This window comes from Panthera pardus, unplaced genomic scaffold (assembly GCF_024362965.1).
Source record: "Panthera pardus isolate Hobbes unplaced genomic scaffold, ASM2436296v1 HiC_scaffold_27, whole genome shotgun sequence".
In the NCBI taxonomy this organism is placed as follows: Eukaryota; Metazoa; Chordata; class Mammalia; order Carnivora; family Felidae; genus Panthera; species Panthera pardus.
This window is the reverse complement of record NW_026526843.1, coordinates 63405643-63421865: the sequence shown is the minus strand read 5'-3', so window position 1 is coordinate 63421865 and position 16223 is coordinate 63405643. Positions and strand designations below refer to the sequence as shown.

Here is a 16223-nt window from a genome sequence, read left to right as displayed (position 1 = left end):
GAACTACCCTACTACCCAGCAATTGCACTACTAGGCATTTATCCAAGGGATACAGGTTTGCTGTTGCAAGGGACACATGCACCCGAATGTTTATAGCAGCACTATCAACAATAGCCAAAGTATGGAAAGAGCCCAAATGTCCATCGATGGATGAAGGGATAAAGAAGATGAGGTATATATGTATATGTGTGTGTGTGTGTGTGTGTGTGTGTGTATACATATATATATATATATATATATATATATATATATATTAGAAAAAGGCAAATATCATATGACTTCACTCATATGAGGACTTTAAGAGACAAAACAGAAGAACATAATGGGAAAGGAAACAAAAATAATATAAAAACAGGGAAGGGGACAAAACATAAGAGACTCAAATATAGAGAATAAACTGAGGGTTACTGGAGGGGTTGTGGGAGGGGGATGGGTAAATGGGTAAGGGGCACTAAGGAATCTACTCCTGAAATCATTGTTGCACTACTTGCTAACTAATTTGGATGTAAATTAAAAAAAAAAAGAAAAGAAAAAAAAACTATACATTTGTTTGCTTCTTATTGGCTTTCTCTAACAAAAATATAGCCTTTAGGAGGTTAGGGACATTTTGTCTTCTATGGGTTCTGTAAACTGCTAATATGAGGCATACTAATGAGGCAGTGGCTTAGTGGTAATTCTTAGCACCACTTAGATAAGGAACAGAGATCTTTTCAATTTTTAGCAACCCAGGCCCAGTGTACCAATATTCCATGTAAGATTTTGCTTGGGGAAAAAAAGGAACTCTACTTTTTTTACTAGGTAAAAATCCTAGCAAACCAATGATATAGTATGTGGTGTGATATCAAACAAAGGGCAAGTGTTCCTTTTCAATTACTATAGCGACCTAAGCAACCAATGCACCTGTCTAAAAATAAAGATACCATCTGCCTATAATTTGCAGAGGATGTTATTGTTTTGTTTCCTAAAAAGTAAAAAAAAAAAATATTTAAAATGAATAGAAGAATAGAAAGTATTATCAATATTATCAACAGAATTGGAAAATTAAAATTAAAAACAACAAGCACTATAATGCAAGAGTACTCAGGGTACCATCAAACAAAAAAAAAAGAAAATTTTTTTCAAAAACTGGAACTAGAACAAAGAATCCTAAAATTTGTATGGAACCACAAAAGATGGCAAATAGCCAAAATAATCTTGAGAAAGAAGAACACAACTGGAGATACCATGCTCCAAGATCTCAAAGTATACTACAAAGCTACAGTAATCAAAATAGTCTGGTACTGGAACAAAAACAGACACATAAAACAATGGAACAAGGTAGAGAGCCCATAAATAAACCTACACACATATGGTCAATGAATCTATGCCAAAGGAGGCAAGAATGTACGATGTGGGAAAAAAAGCCTCCGCAATAAATGGTATAGGGAAAGCCGGACAGCTACATGCAAAAGACTGAAACTGGACCACTATCATACACCATATAAAAAAATAAATTCAAAACGGTTTCAAGACTTAAATGTAAGACTGGAAACAATAAAACTCTTAGAAGAAAACACAGGCAGTAAGTTCATTAACATTCGTCTTAGCAGTATTTTTTTTTGACCAGTCTCTTCAAGCATGAGCAGCAAAAGCTAAATTAAACAAATGGGATTATATACATAAACAAGTGGGATTATATCAAATTAGAAAGTCCTTGCACATTGAAGAAAACCATCAACAAAACAAAATGGCAATCTACAGAATGGGAGAAGAGATTTGCAAATCATAAACCAGTAAGCGGTTCAATTCCAAAATAAATAAAGAACTTACACAACTTAACACCAAAACACTCAACTTGATTTAAAAATAGGCAGAAGACTTGAACAGACATTTTTTTCAAAGACTACATAAAGATGGCCAATAGGCACATGAAAAGAGGCACAAAATCACTAGGCATCAGCGAAGCCCAAATCAAAACCAAAATATCACCTCACACTGGTCAGATTGGCTATTATCAAAAACAAAAAAACAAACAAAAAAAAACAAATGCTGGTAACAATACTGAAAAAAAGGGAACCATTACACAGTGTTGTGGGAATGTTAATCCCCTTACACAGTGTTGTGGGAATGTTAAATTGGTGCAGCCACTATGGAGATTCTTCAAAAAATTAAAAATAGAACTACCCTATGGTTTGGCATTCTACTTCTGGGTATTTTTCCAAAGAAAATGCAAACACCAATTCAAAGAGACCAGGGATGCCTGGGTGGCTCAGTCAGTTAAGCATCACACTCTTCATTTCGGCTCAGGGCAGGATCTCACTGTTTGTGAGACTGAGCCACATCGGGCTCACACTCAAAGCCCAGAGCCTGCTTGGGATTCTCTCTCTCTCTCTTTCTCTCTGCCCCTCCCATGCTCACATGCACATGTACACTCTCTCTTTGAAATAAATTTTAAAACAGAAAACAGTAAAAACACAAAGAGATATATTCACTATGTTCACTGCAGCATGACTTACAATAGCTAAGACATGGAAGCAACCTAAATGTGTGTATGCATGCACAATGGAGTATTACTCATCCATAAAAAAGGATGAGATCTTGCCATTTGGTGACAACATGGATGGACCCAGAGAGTATTATGCTAAGTGAAATAAGTCAGACAGAGAGAAAGACAAAGACCATATGATTTTACTTATATGTGAACTCTAACAAACAAAGAAATGGAAACAGACTCATGGATACAGGAAACAAACTGCTGGTTACCAGAATGGGGAGGGGATAGGGGATGGGCAAAAAATGTGAACAAAATTAAGAGATACAAACTTCCACTTATTAAATAAAGAATATAATCAACAGTATTGTAATAACTGTGCAGTAAAAACATGGTAACTAGACTTATCATGGAGGTCATTTCATAATGCATAAAAAATACCAAATTATTATGATGTACACCTGAAACTAATAGGGTATTGTGTCAGTTTTATGTAAAATTAAATAAAGGCCACAATATATATAGCCTGCTTTTTCAAAATATTTCTTCATCAAAAATATGTTTATTATCTCAATAGCTGTTAAAAGAAAAATATGATTCTGATCATTCAAATAACTACACAATTATCTGAAGAAAAGATTTGAATAATAAACAGATTACTTTTTATTGGAAAGAAAACCTAAATAAATTTTGTTATTGATAAGAAGTAACTGTCAATTTTAATATTCAGATAAAGAAATAAGGATACTGCAAATAGTATTCATAATATACACTGTATTATTCTCAAATAGAAAAATAGTATACCCTTAAATTCAGTAATTTTATGTGGAAATTTAACCCAAAGAAAATTTTAAAAACCCACCCACTACTATCAAAGTACCCATGGTAGATTACCTGTAATAGTGAAAAACTGAGTACAATAATCCTAATGTATAATAATGGCAAAATAGTTATGATTTTTATTAGACAGATTACTGTAGAACTGAAAGTGATATATATAGTAACATCATCTACAAAGTAACATCAAAATGTTTGTGAAATGATCAGCAAAAAAAAAAACAACAAATTTAATCTATGGGAAGAGGAACTCTTGGTGTGACAGCATAAGGAACTCCATGGACTTGCTTCCCAGCAAAAGAGGTGAAAATTAATTTTTTAAAATGGTGGTGATGGCTGCATGGTAATATGGGTATACTTAATTCCATAGAACAGTACACTTAAAAATGGTCAAAATGGTAAAATCCTTTTCCCCTTCCTATCTCTCTCCTCCCAATTTGGTTTTCCTTTTTTCTATTAATTGACTGAGTAGGGGAAATATGATTAAGACAAAGGAGCTATCTGATATATCCTGAGGCAAACAGATTAGAAGACTCCTTCTTAAATCACAGAAATACTGTTCCCTCAATTTCCTGGGCATTTAATTTTTTTGTACTTAATATCTGTATTCACCATTAGACTATCAGCTCTTTCAGAAAGGGACTACAAGTGTGTTTCCTAAGATACTCATCAAATATATGTATATATGTCCACTAATTTTATTTATTTTTTTAATATTTATTTATTCTTGAGAGAGACTGAGCACAAGTGGGAGAGGGGCAGAGAGAGAACAAGACACAGAATATGAAGCAGACTCTGGGCTCTGTACAGAGCCTGATACGGGGCTCGAACCCACAGACCACAAGATCATGACCTAAGCTAGTCAGACACCCAACCGACTGAGCCACCCAGGCACCCCAAATGTCCACTAATTTTAAATATAAATCTGTCTTATAGACTATAAAATCATTACAGAGTTTTAATTTTCTTGTCCTGTATCTCTTACCAGTTTTTAAAAATTTGTATTTTTAACAAAACACAAACCTAAATCAGAAAGATTTGGTGCAAAACAAACAAACTAACCTCCTATTTTACCCAATCTCCACTAGGAGCTGGTGATGTATCTTCTTAAATTGTGGTAGAAAAAAACAGACACCATAAAATTTACCATCGGTTGATTTTAAGTGTATAGTTCAGTAGTGTTAACGTATCTCCAGAACATTCTCATCTTGCAAAGCGAAACTCTATACACATTAAACAACTCCCCATTCTCCCTTCTCCATAGTAAGCCCATTCTACTTTCTGTCTCTGTGAATTTGACTACTGTAGACATCTGAAGTGGATGGAATTGCATAGTATTCATCTTTTTTTGTGCTGGCTTATTTCATTTAATAACCTTAATGAACTCTGTCTCAGGGTTCATCCATATTATAGCATGTGACAAGATTTCCTTCCTTTTAAAAGCTGAGAAATATTCTACTGTGTGTTTATACCACATGTTGTTTATCCATCCATCTACCAATATACACTTGGATTGTTACTACCTTTTCATTATTGTGAATAATGTAGCTATGAATATTGGTGTACAAATATCTCAGAGACCACGCTATCAATTATTTTGGGTATATACCCAGAAGTGTTATTGTTGGATCATATGATAATTTTAGTTTTAATTTTTTGAGGAACTTTTATACTATTTTCCACAGTGGCTGTATCATTTTACATTCCTACCAATAGTGCACAAATGTTTCAAATTCTCTACATCATTACCAACCCAGTATTTACTGATTTTTTTTTTCTTGATGTTAGCTATTCCAATAGGTGTGAGGTTGTATCTCATTGCAGTTTTGATTTACATTTCTCTAATGATTAGTGATGCTGGGCATATTTTCATGTGCTTGTAGGTCATTTGTATATTATCTTTAGAGAAATGTCTATTTGAATCTTTTGCCCATTTTTTAAAAATATAATTTGTCAGGTTGGCTAACATACAGTGTAGACAGTGTGCTCTTGGTTTTGGAGGTAGATTCCCGTGATTCATTGCTTACATACAACACCCAGTGCTCATCCTAACAAGTGCCCTCCTCAATGCCCAACACCCATTTTCCCTCTCCCCTGACATCCCATCAACCCTCAGTTTGTTCTCTGTATTTAAGAGTCTCTTATGGGTTTGCCTCCCTCTCTGCTTGAAACTATTTTTCCCCTTCCCTTCCCCCATGATCTTCTGTTAAGTTTCTCAAATTCCACATATGAGTGAAAACATGATATCTGTCCTTCTCTGACTGACTTATTTCTCTTAGCATAATACCCTCCAGTTCCATCCACATTGTCGCAAATGGCAGGATTTCATTCTTTCTCAGTGCCAAGTAGTATCCCATTGTATATACAAACTACATCTTCTTTATCCATTCATCAGTTGATGGACATTTAGGCTCTTTCCACAATATGGCTATTGTTGAAACTGCTGCTATAAACATTGGGGTACTTGTGCCCCTATGAATCAGCACTCCTGTATCCCCCGTATAAATTCCTAGTAGTGCTATTTCTGGGTTGTAGGGTAGTTCTATTTTTTATTTTTTAAGGAACCTCCACACTGTTTTCCAGAGCAGCTGCACCAGTTTGCATTCCCACCAACACTGTAAGAGGGTTCCCATTTCTCCACATCTTCACCAGCAGCTGTTGTTTCCTGAGTTGTTAATTTTAGCCACTCTGACCGGTGTGAGGTGGTATCTCAATGTGGTTTTGATCTGTATTTCCCTGATGATGAGTGATGTTGAGCACCTTTTCAAGTGTCTGTTTCTTTTGCCCATTTTTTGAATTAGATTATCTGTTTATTGTTGAATTGTAGTTCTTTACGTATTCTGGATATTAACCCCTTAAATGATATATGAGTTGCAAATGTTTTCTCCTGTACTGTAGGTTGCCTTTTTACTCTGACAAAATGTTAAATTTTATGTCATGTATATTTTACAATAATGTTATTGATAATGATGATAAAAACTATCCACAAGAAAAGCCCAGTTCCAGATGGCTTCACTACTGAGTTCTGGCAAACATTTTAAAAAGAACTAACATCAATTCTTCCCAAACTCTTTCATTTTTTTTTCAAACTCTTTCAAAAAACAGGAAAAGGAATACTTCCCAACTCATTAAAATGAGGGCAGTATTAGCCTCATACCAAAACCAAATAGTAAAAGAAAACAAAACTGAAAACTAGTATCTCTTAGGAATAAGGATGCACAAATCCTCAACAAAATATTAGTAAACAGAATTCAGCAACATATAAAGCGAATTATATACCATGACCAAATGGGATTTATCCCAGGCATGCAAGGTTGGTTTACTATCTGACATTCAAAGTAATGTACCATATCAAAAGAATTTTAAAAACCCATATGATAATCTCAGTAGATGCAGAGAAATCATTTGACAATATCTAACACCATTCATGATAAAAAAAAATTACAAAACTGGAAATAGAAAGGAACTTCCTCAGCTTCTATGAAAAAACTACAACACTATACTAATGGTGAAAGATCAGACGCTCTATCCCCCAAGATTAAGAACAAGAAAAGGGCATCTGCTCTTGTCACTCAACACTGTACTAAGAGGTGTAACCAGGGAAATTGGTCAAGAAAAAGAAACAGAAGTAATCCACATTGGAAAGGAAAACATAAATTATCTTTACTTGCAAATAATATGATCTTGTATATGGAAAACCCTTTATCCACTTAAAAACTATTAGGACTAATAATTGAATGAATATGCAAAACTTAATTTTTTAAAACCATTTGCAAGACACAATCCAAAATTATTATTAAAAACAAAATTCCATTTAAATTACCATCAAAAAGAATAAAATAAGTAGGAATAAATTAACACACAACATGCAAAATGTATGTACTAAAAACTACAAAACACTTGTGAAAGAAAATTAAAGACCTAAATAAATCCTAAAACATCCTAGTTCACGGATCAGAAGACTGAATATTGTTAAGATGGCAATGCTTCCTAAAATGAAATAAAGATTCAACGTAATCCCTATCATAATCCCAGTTAGAATCCTAATCAGAATCCCTGTGCTGACTTCTCTGTAGAAATTTACAAACTGATTTGAAAATTCATATGGAATTGCCAGGGACCCAGAATAGCCTAAACAATCTTGAAGAAGAACAAAACAGGATGATTCACTTTCAAAACTTATTTTCAAAGCAAAGATAATCAAGACAGTATGTTACTGGCATAAGGACTGATATAGATTAGTGGAATAGAACTAAGAATCAAGAAATAAGCCTATGGCTCTATGACCAGCTGATTTTCAACAAGGGTGCCAAGACCATTAAACAGGGAAAGAATAGTCCTTTCAAGAAATAGTGCAAGGATAACTGAATAGACACAGCAAAAGACTGAAGTTGGACCTTTACTTCACATCATATATAGAAATTTAGACCTTTACTTCACATTATATATAGAAATCAACTCAAAATGGATCAAAAACCTAAATATAAGAGCAAAAGTTATACAATTCTTGGAAGGAAACATAGGGATAAATCTTCATGAACATATCTGGCAATGGTTTTTTAGATATAACACCAACAGCACAAGTAACAAAAGAAAATACAAATCTCCTGGACTTCATCAAAAAGAGTAACTTGTGTCCATCAAAAAACACTATCAAGAAAGTGACGGGCACCTAGGTGGCTCAGTCAGTTAAGTGTCTGACTTCAGCTCAGATCATGATCTCGCAGTTCATGGTTTGAGCCCTGCATCTGGCTCTGTGCTGACAGTTCAGAGCCTGGAGCCTGCTTCAGATTCTGTGTCTCCCTCTCTCACTGCCCCTCTCCCCCTCTCTCTCAAAAAAATGAATAAACACTAAATTTTTTTTAAAAAGAAAGTGAAATGACAACCCACAGAACAAGAGAAAATATTTGTGAATCATATATTTAATAAGAGCTTCATATGCAGAAAATATAAAACAAACCTCCTAAAACTTAATGACAACCAAATTCAAAAATGGGCAAAGGACCTCAATAAACATTTCTCCAAAGATACAAATAGTCAATAAAAACATGAAAAGATGTTCAACATTATGAGTCATTAGAGAAATACAAATCAAAATCACAATGAGATACCACTTCATAGCCACTAGGATGGCTTTACAAGCTGGCCTTATTTTATTGTGGTATTTCTCACATACTGTTTTTTCACAAATTGAAGGTTTGTGGCAACCCTGTGTCAAGCAAGTCTATTGGTACATTTGTGCACTCTGTGTCTCTGTGTCCCATTTTGGAAATTCTAGCAATATTTCAAACTTTTTCATTACCATATTCGTTATGGTGATCTGTGATCAGTAAAATCTGACGTTACTATTGTAACTATTTTGAGGTACAACAAATTACACCCACTGAAGACAGAGAACTTCACTAATATAATGTTGTGTGTGTTCTGACTGTTCCACCAACTGGCCAATCCCCCACATCTCTCCCTCTCCTCAGACCTTCCTATTTCCTGAGACACAATAATAATGAAATTGGGCCAATTAATAACCCTACACTTGGCCTCTAGGTGTTCAAGTAAAAGGAAGAGTCATATGTTTCTCACTTTAAGTCAAAAGCTAGAAATGATTAAGCTTAATGAGGAAGGCATGTTGACAGATGCGATGGGCCTAAAGTTAGGCCTCTTCTGCCAGTTAGCCAAGTTGTAAATGCAAAGGAAAAGTTCTCCAAGGAAATTAAAAGTGCTACTCCAGTGAACACATGAATGATTAAAGAAGCAAAACAGTCTCATTGCTGATGTGGAAAAAGTTTTAGTGGTCTGGATAGAAAATCAAACCAGTCATGACATTTCATTAGGCCAAAATCTAATCCAGAGCAAGGCCCTAACTCTCTCCAGTTCTATGAAAGCCAAGAGAGGTGAAGAAGCTGCAAAAGAAAAGTTTAAAGCAAGCAGAGGTTGACTCATGAGATACAAAGAAAGTGGTCTCCATAACACAAAAGTGCAAGGTGAAGCAACAAGTGCTGATGTAAAAGCTGTTGCAGGTTATCCAGAAGATCTAGCTAAAATAATTAGTAAAGGTGGCTATACTAAACAACATATTTTCAATGTAGACAAAACAGCCTTCTATTACAAGATGATGTCATCTCTGACTTTCATAGCTAGAGAGAAGTCAATGCCTGGCTTCAAAACTCAAAGAACAGACTGACTCTCTTCTTAGGGGCTAATGCAGCTGGTAACTTTAAGTTGAAGCTAATGCTCATTTACTATTCTGAAAAATCCAGGGCCTCTGAAGAATTAAGCTAAATCTACACTGCCTGTGCTCTATAAAGGGAACAACAAGGCCTGGATGACGGCACATCTGTTTTTGACCTGGTTTACTAAGTATTTTAAGTCCACTGTTGAGGCCTACTGCTCAGGAAAAAAAAAAAAGGCTTCTTTCAAAATATTACTGCTCATTGACCATGCACCTCATCAGCCAAGAAGTCTTATGAAAATGAACACAAGATTAATGTTGTTTTCATGATCTGCTAACACACCATTTATTCTGCAGCCCATAGATGAAAGAGTAATTTAAACATTCGAGTTTTATGATTTAAGAAATACATTTTGTAAGGCTGTAGTCTCAAAATAAATTGAAAACCTTCTGGAAAGCATTCACCATTCTAGGTGCTATTAATTCTATTAATTCTAATCTCATAGCACCATTCTAGGTGCTATTAGATTGATGAGTGACTGCTTAAGGTTTGAAGAGGTGGAAGGCACGGGTAGGAGGGTAATAGCTAAAGGATACAGGGTTTCTTTGGTGGCGATTAAAATGGGGCACGTTTATATTATATGAATCCCTTTATATGAAAGTTTCAGAACAGGTTAATCTATAGAAACAGAAAGTAGATTGATGAGTGACTGCTTAAGGTTTGAAGAGGTGGAAGGCACGGGTAGGAGGGTAATAGCTAAAGGATACAGGGTTTCTTTGGTGGCGATTAAAATGGGGCACGTGGGTGGCTCAGTCAGTTAAGCATCCGACTTGATTTCAGTTCAGGTCATGATCTCACGGTTCATGGGTTCAGACCCACATTGGGTTCTGCACTGATGGTGCAGAACCTGCTTGGGATTCTCTCTCTCCCTCTCTCCTTGCTCCTCCCCTGCTTACATGCACACACTCTCTCTCTTTCAAAATAAAAAATAATAAAAAAGAACATTTGTGATTCATGGGAAGAGGTCAAAATATTGACATTTGGAAGAAGTTGAATCCAACCCTCATAGATGAATTTTAGAGGTTCAAGATTTCACTGGAAGAAATAACTTCAGATGTGATTGAAATAGCAAGACAACTGGAATTAGAAGTGAAGCCTGAGGGGTGCCTGGGTGGCTCAGTCGGTTAAGCATCCAACTCTCGGTTTCAGCTCAGGTCATAATCTCACACTTTAGTGGGTTTGATCCCTACATCGGGCTCCACCCTGGCAGCACAGAGCCTGCTAGGGATTTTCTGTTTCCCTCTCTACCCCTCCCCCACTCACACTGTCTCTCTTTTGAAATAAATAAACTTAAAAAAGTTTTTTGAAAAAAAAAAAGAGAAGTGAAGCCTGAAGATAGGACTGAATTGCTGCAATGTCAAGATAAAACTTGAACAGATGAGGATTTGCCTCTTACAGATGAGAAAAGAAAGTGGTTTCTTGAGGTGGAATCTACTTCTGGTGAAGATGCTGTGAAGATCATTGAAATGACAACAAATGATCCAAAATGTTATATAAACTTATTTGATAAAGCAGCAACAGGGTTTGAGAAGACTGAATCCAATTTTGAAAGGAATTCTACTGGGGATAAAATGTTATCAAACAGCATTGCATGCTACACAGAAACTGTTCATGTAAAAAGTCAATGCAGCAAACTTCACTGCTGTCTTATTTTTTTAATGATTATTCATTTTTTTTGAGAGAGAGCATGAGTGGGGGAGGGGCAGAGAGAGAGAGAGAGAGGGAGACAAAGAATCCAAAGCAGGCTCCAGGCTTTTTTGCAGTGGTCTGGAACCAAACCCTCAATATCCCTGAGGTATGCTTGTAATAAAACAAAGCAATGCAAAGCAAAGCAAAGCAAAACAAAACAGAAGATAACTATTGGTGAAGATGTGGAGAAACTGGAACCCTTGTACACTGTTTGTGGAAATGTAAAATAGTACAGCCAGTAAGGAAAACAGTTTGGTGGTTCCTCAATAAGTTAAACATAAAATTACCACGTGACCCAATAATTCCATTCCTAAGTATACAACCAAAAGAAGTGAAAACAGATGCTTAAATACTTGAATACAAATATTTATCATAGCACTGTTCACAACAGTCAAAAGGTGAAAACAACCCAGATATATATGAATGAATAAATGGATAATCAAAATGTGGGTATTATCCATACAATGGAATATTAGGTCTTTATTACCTAATGAATAAGATATTGACACATGCTACAACATGGAAAACCCTGAAACACACTATATGAAAAAAAAACAGTCACAAAAAAACACATATTATATGAATCCACTTATATGAAAGTTTCAGAACAGGTTAATCTATAGAAACAGAAAGCAGATTGATGAGTGACTGCTTAAGGTTTGAAGAGGTGGAAGGCACGGGTAGGAGGGTAATAGCTAAAGGATACAGGGTTTCTTTGGTGGCGATTAAAATGGTTGAAAGTTGTGGTGATGGTTGCACAACTCCATGAATATACTAAAAACCAATAAACTATTCACTTAAAATGGTTGAACTGCATGATATGTGAATTATATGTCAATAAAGCTCTTCACAAAAACAAAAAAAACAAAAAATCTTATTTTATGTTACAATTCCAACAGTTAAGACCATATTTACATAGATAAGGACAAGAAGAATGTGCAGAAAAAATGAATACATTAAAGTTGTGTGTCTGGGTAGTATTTTTTTCTTTTATTGTTAAAATGCTTGTAAAATACATTTAAACGAAGGTTTCAAAAATTATAATACAGTGCTCGCTTCAGCAACACATATACAAAAATTATAATACAGAAATGTTTGTAACTTACCTTTATAAATAAGGGGTTTATCTTTATCTTCCGTCTTTTCCCTACTAGCCAATTCAAGAAAATCTTCAATCAAGTCCAGAGATATGAGAGACTGGCTGAAAACAAGGCTAAAAAAATGGAGAGTGTTCATGAATTAGAATATTCACATAGTAAAGATATCACTTCTTCCCAAACTGGTCTACAAATTCAACACAATTCTAATCAAAACTATAGTATGACTTTTGAGAAATTAACAAGCTGATTCTAAAGTTTATATGAGAATGCTGAGCACACACAGTACCCAAAACAACTTTGAAAAAGTTGGAGGCCTAACTCTACGTGATTTCAACATTTACAAAGCTTAAGTAATCAGAACAATGTAGTGCTGATTAAGGGACAAGCACAAATCAATGGAACAGAATATAGGGTCCAGATATACAAAGCCACACAATATAGTTAGCTAAATGGTTTTTTACAAAGAGCAGAGGCAATTCAGTGGAAAAAGGATAATTTTTTCAACAATGATCTTGGCAAAATTCAACATCCATATGCAAAAAAAAAAAAAAAAAAAAGAATTTTGGCCTAAATCTCACACTTTATACAAAAAGTAATTCAAGATAAAGCATAAATCTAAATTTAAAATGTTAAACTGTAGAATGTTTAAAAAACACAATTAAGAAAATTCGTGTAACTTGGGGTTAGACAAACAATTCGTAGAACACCAAAAGTATGATCTACAGGAAAAAAGCTGATAAACGGGATTTCAGCAAAATTTAAAACTTTTATTGTATAAAAGACACTACTTAGTGAATATGATAAAAAAGTCTTATTAAAAGTATTTGAGTAATTTTAGACTTATACACATTCTAAAACACTTTGTTATTCCATTTCAAATATGTCTGATTCCTTATTCGCCATCCCAATAGTTTTCTAACTCCTGATTTTAGCCATGAAAATGGCTTATGCGGTATTAAATATAATAAATAATTTCAATATAATTACTATATAGTGATTCAACACTTCTATACAACACCTGATGCTCATTACAAGTACACTCTTTAATCCCCATCACGTGTTGAACCTGAAACTACAATTACATTGTATGTTAACTAACTGGGACTTAAATAAAAACTTAATACACACACACACACACACACACACACACACACACACACACGTGTGTATACATACACATAAAATAAAATCAGGGTGCCTTGGGGGAGAAGAAGGTAAAAGTGTCACTGGCCCCTTAGCCTTTGCTCTAGGTCACCAACTTTCAAGGGCTCTGAGAAACAGTTTGAAAATCACTACTCTCATCTATCCCTTTGGTGAGAAGTGGACATAATTATACACAGGAAATGAAAAAAAAATCTAGAAAGAGAATGAAGGAAGGCTCATTCTCTCCCTTACATATGCAAACAAAGTAGGTTAGTATATAAGGAACTAGACATCTGTCCAAACAGTTTGGTTTTAATTGATTCTGAAAGCTGTACTGTAAGAGAACGATGCTTTTATGACTCCAGAAGATCCTTCAACACTCAATGCTGGATGTCTTCAGATTTAGTAGAACTAAAAAGAACAACTCAAGTTATGAAACAGCTGTTGGAGTTAACAACATATGCACTGGCTATTGTATGACTTCCTAAACTCTGCATGCACTATGGAAGTCTAATGTCTCCTAGTTGGTACTCCTGGTATACTGGTAAGGAAATGAATTTATTCCCAATACTAAGTTTAAATGACCAACGGCCTTGATCCCTCAGTAGGTTGATTATCTTTCCCAGAATCAAAACCTTTACTGAATCACTTCTTTCTGAGCTACAGATTAAGTTTCTTGCAATTCTTATAACTAGGAGACTTATTCTTAGAAATACTAATTATTTATTTAATTGGAATTAATCTGGAATTTGGGTTACTATTCTGGAAAAAGGTTGACTTGAGTCAGCATTAAGACTGGTTCTGGGAACCACTGAGCTCAGAAAAACCTCACTATGAAAAAGGTGGTATTATTAGGATTAAGTGGCTACATACTAATGGTTATCTCTGTTGACTTTTTCTAGTTGCAGATAACATGAAAAACTACTGCCCAGATTGGTAATAATTTTCATACTTGTATAAACTACCTTGGCTTTATCTATTTTATTAGTGACTCCTATGAAAATATAAAATCAATACAAATCAAATTCATACATATACAAAAAAACCTGGAAAATTAAAATTTAATCAAATTTTAATATTTAAACGACAGAAAACAAGTTAGAAGGGCTGGACTGAAACCAGTAGTGTACTGGAATTAGCTATAACTAGCTTGGAACAGGAAAGTAGATTGTTAGCATTTCTTCCCACCACTGACATCATGATGATAGCTTAAAATTGAACATGGCAGTATTTGACTATGAAAATCAGCAAATGTTACAAATTAGAGCTTTTCTTTCTTGCTTCATTTCCTTTTGTGTTATTATTTTCCTGAAGAGTCAGTTGTTAAACATTTATCAACACACCATTGGCTAAAATCACTGAAATTCATTTATCTTTTGCCCCACGAAATATCAAGTTTACACTTGGGTCAAAAGATCAACTGCACAAATAGAGAATAGAAAAATCTGATTTAACAGCAGTTCTTCTTTAAAAAATAAACGAGAGTCTCAGCTGACCATGAGTTCAATATGAACCAACAGTGTTACTTAGATGTTGGAAAACCTCTCTATTGGACCGCATGGATGAACTATAGGGTCCAGAATAAACAAGAACCTGCTTTACTCTAAGTCTGTGTTAATAAAAACTCAGTTGAAGTGTTTTGTTTGCTGTGACCACATTTTGAGATGGGTGCTAAAAAACTGAAGTATGTTTAAAACCTATGAAATTAGGCCATACAAAGAATAGATCAATGCAGAGAAAAAAAAAAAAAAGCTAAAAGTGACAAGAGAGATGAACCCACCATTATCTGAAAAGGAGACAATTAAAACAGTAGTATTGATGTCTGCAACCTGCATTGGAAGGCATCAGGAAAATAAGATGGATAGATAAATAGATATGTAATAAAGAAAGTACAATGAAATATAGAATATAGTACAGATGCTAGGTGATAGGCATATGGGTATTCACTGTAAAATTCTTTCTGTTTTTATGTTTGAAAACTTCCATAAGGAAATGTTGGACAAATAAAGAATAGTGGTAATCACAGTTAAGGAAATGCATAGTTTTATAGTATTAGCACTGATAATGTCTATCAGTTGGGCTTATAACTAAAAAAAATCACTATAAGAGTGTAAAAAAAGCAAAAGATATGTTCAATTTTAAACCACAAGGAAAATGTATAGGGATAAAGTACAAACTAAAGATAAGGATACAATTTCTAAAAATTTGAAGTATTCAACTATAGGTAGCCTTCTGAAATGGCAAATGTTCTACCATAGGAGAGGCTACGAGAACATCATGATGAAAATGGTGGAAGAGATTCTTGCACTGCCTAGGAAATTCAAAGACCACTAAAATCCCTTCCATATTCTTAAAATTCTTGTATGGTACCCAAATAAAAATTAATTTTAAACTACAGAAGTTGATAGCAGAAAAGAGCAAAGCATGTCAGAGCAATCATTTCTCCTGACTTCTTAGGAATGCTGAATTCAAATATCCACTTTCTACTTGCATCTTCTATGGATATCTAATAGGGCTCTCAAACTTAACATAGCCAGAACAGACTTCTTTACGATGTCTAATAAACGTAGTTCTTCCCTATTCTCCATTTTAGTAAGTAGCACCAGAATTCACCAGCCTCCTGGTCTGGAAGCCTAGGAGTCATTTTTGACTACTCTTTCATTCTTATTGCCCTGAATTTAATGTACTAAATCCTGTTATTTCTATTCCAAAACATGTCCTTTACCTCCAATATTGTCACTCCATTCATCACAT

General features: G+C 34.6%; 1 protein-coding gene across 8 annotated transcripts in view; it reads right to left on the bottom strand.

Moving 5' to 3' along the window:
• The window catches only part of ATRX (ATRX chromatin remodeler), a 308093-nt gene that overhangs the window by 63842 nt on the left and 228028 nt on the right, over nucleotides 1–16223 (bottom strand). For all 8 annotated transcript variants that reach the window (XM_019436157.2, XM_019436156.2, XM_053891478.1 and 5 more), the window contains one exon: nucleotides 12333–12439. In XM_019436157.2, the coding sequence (XP_019291702.1) occupies nucleotides 12333–12439 (107 nt within the window). The remainder of the gene's footprint in view (nucleotides 1–12332; nucleotides 12440–16223) is intronic.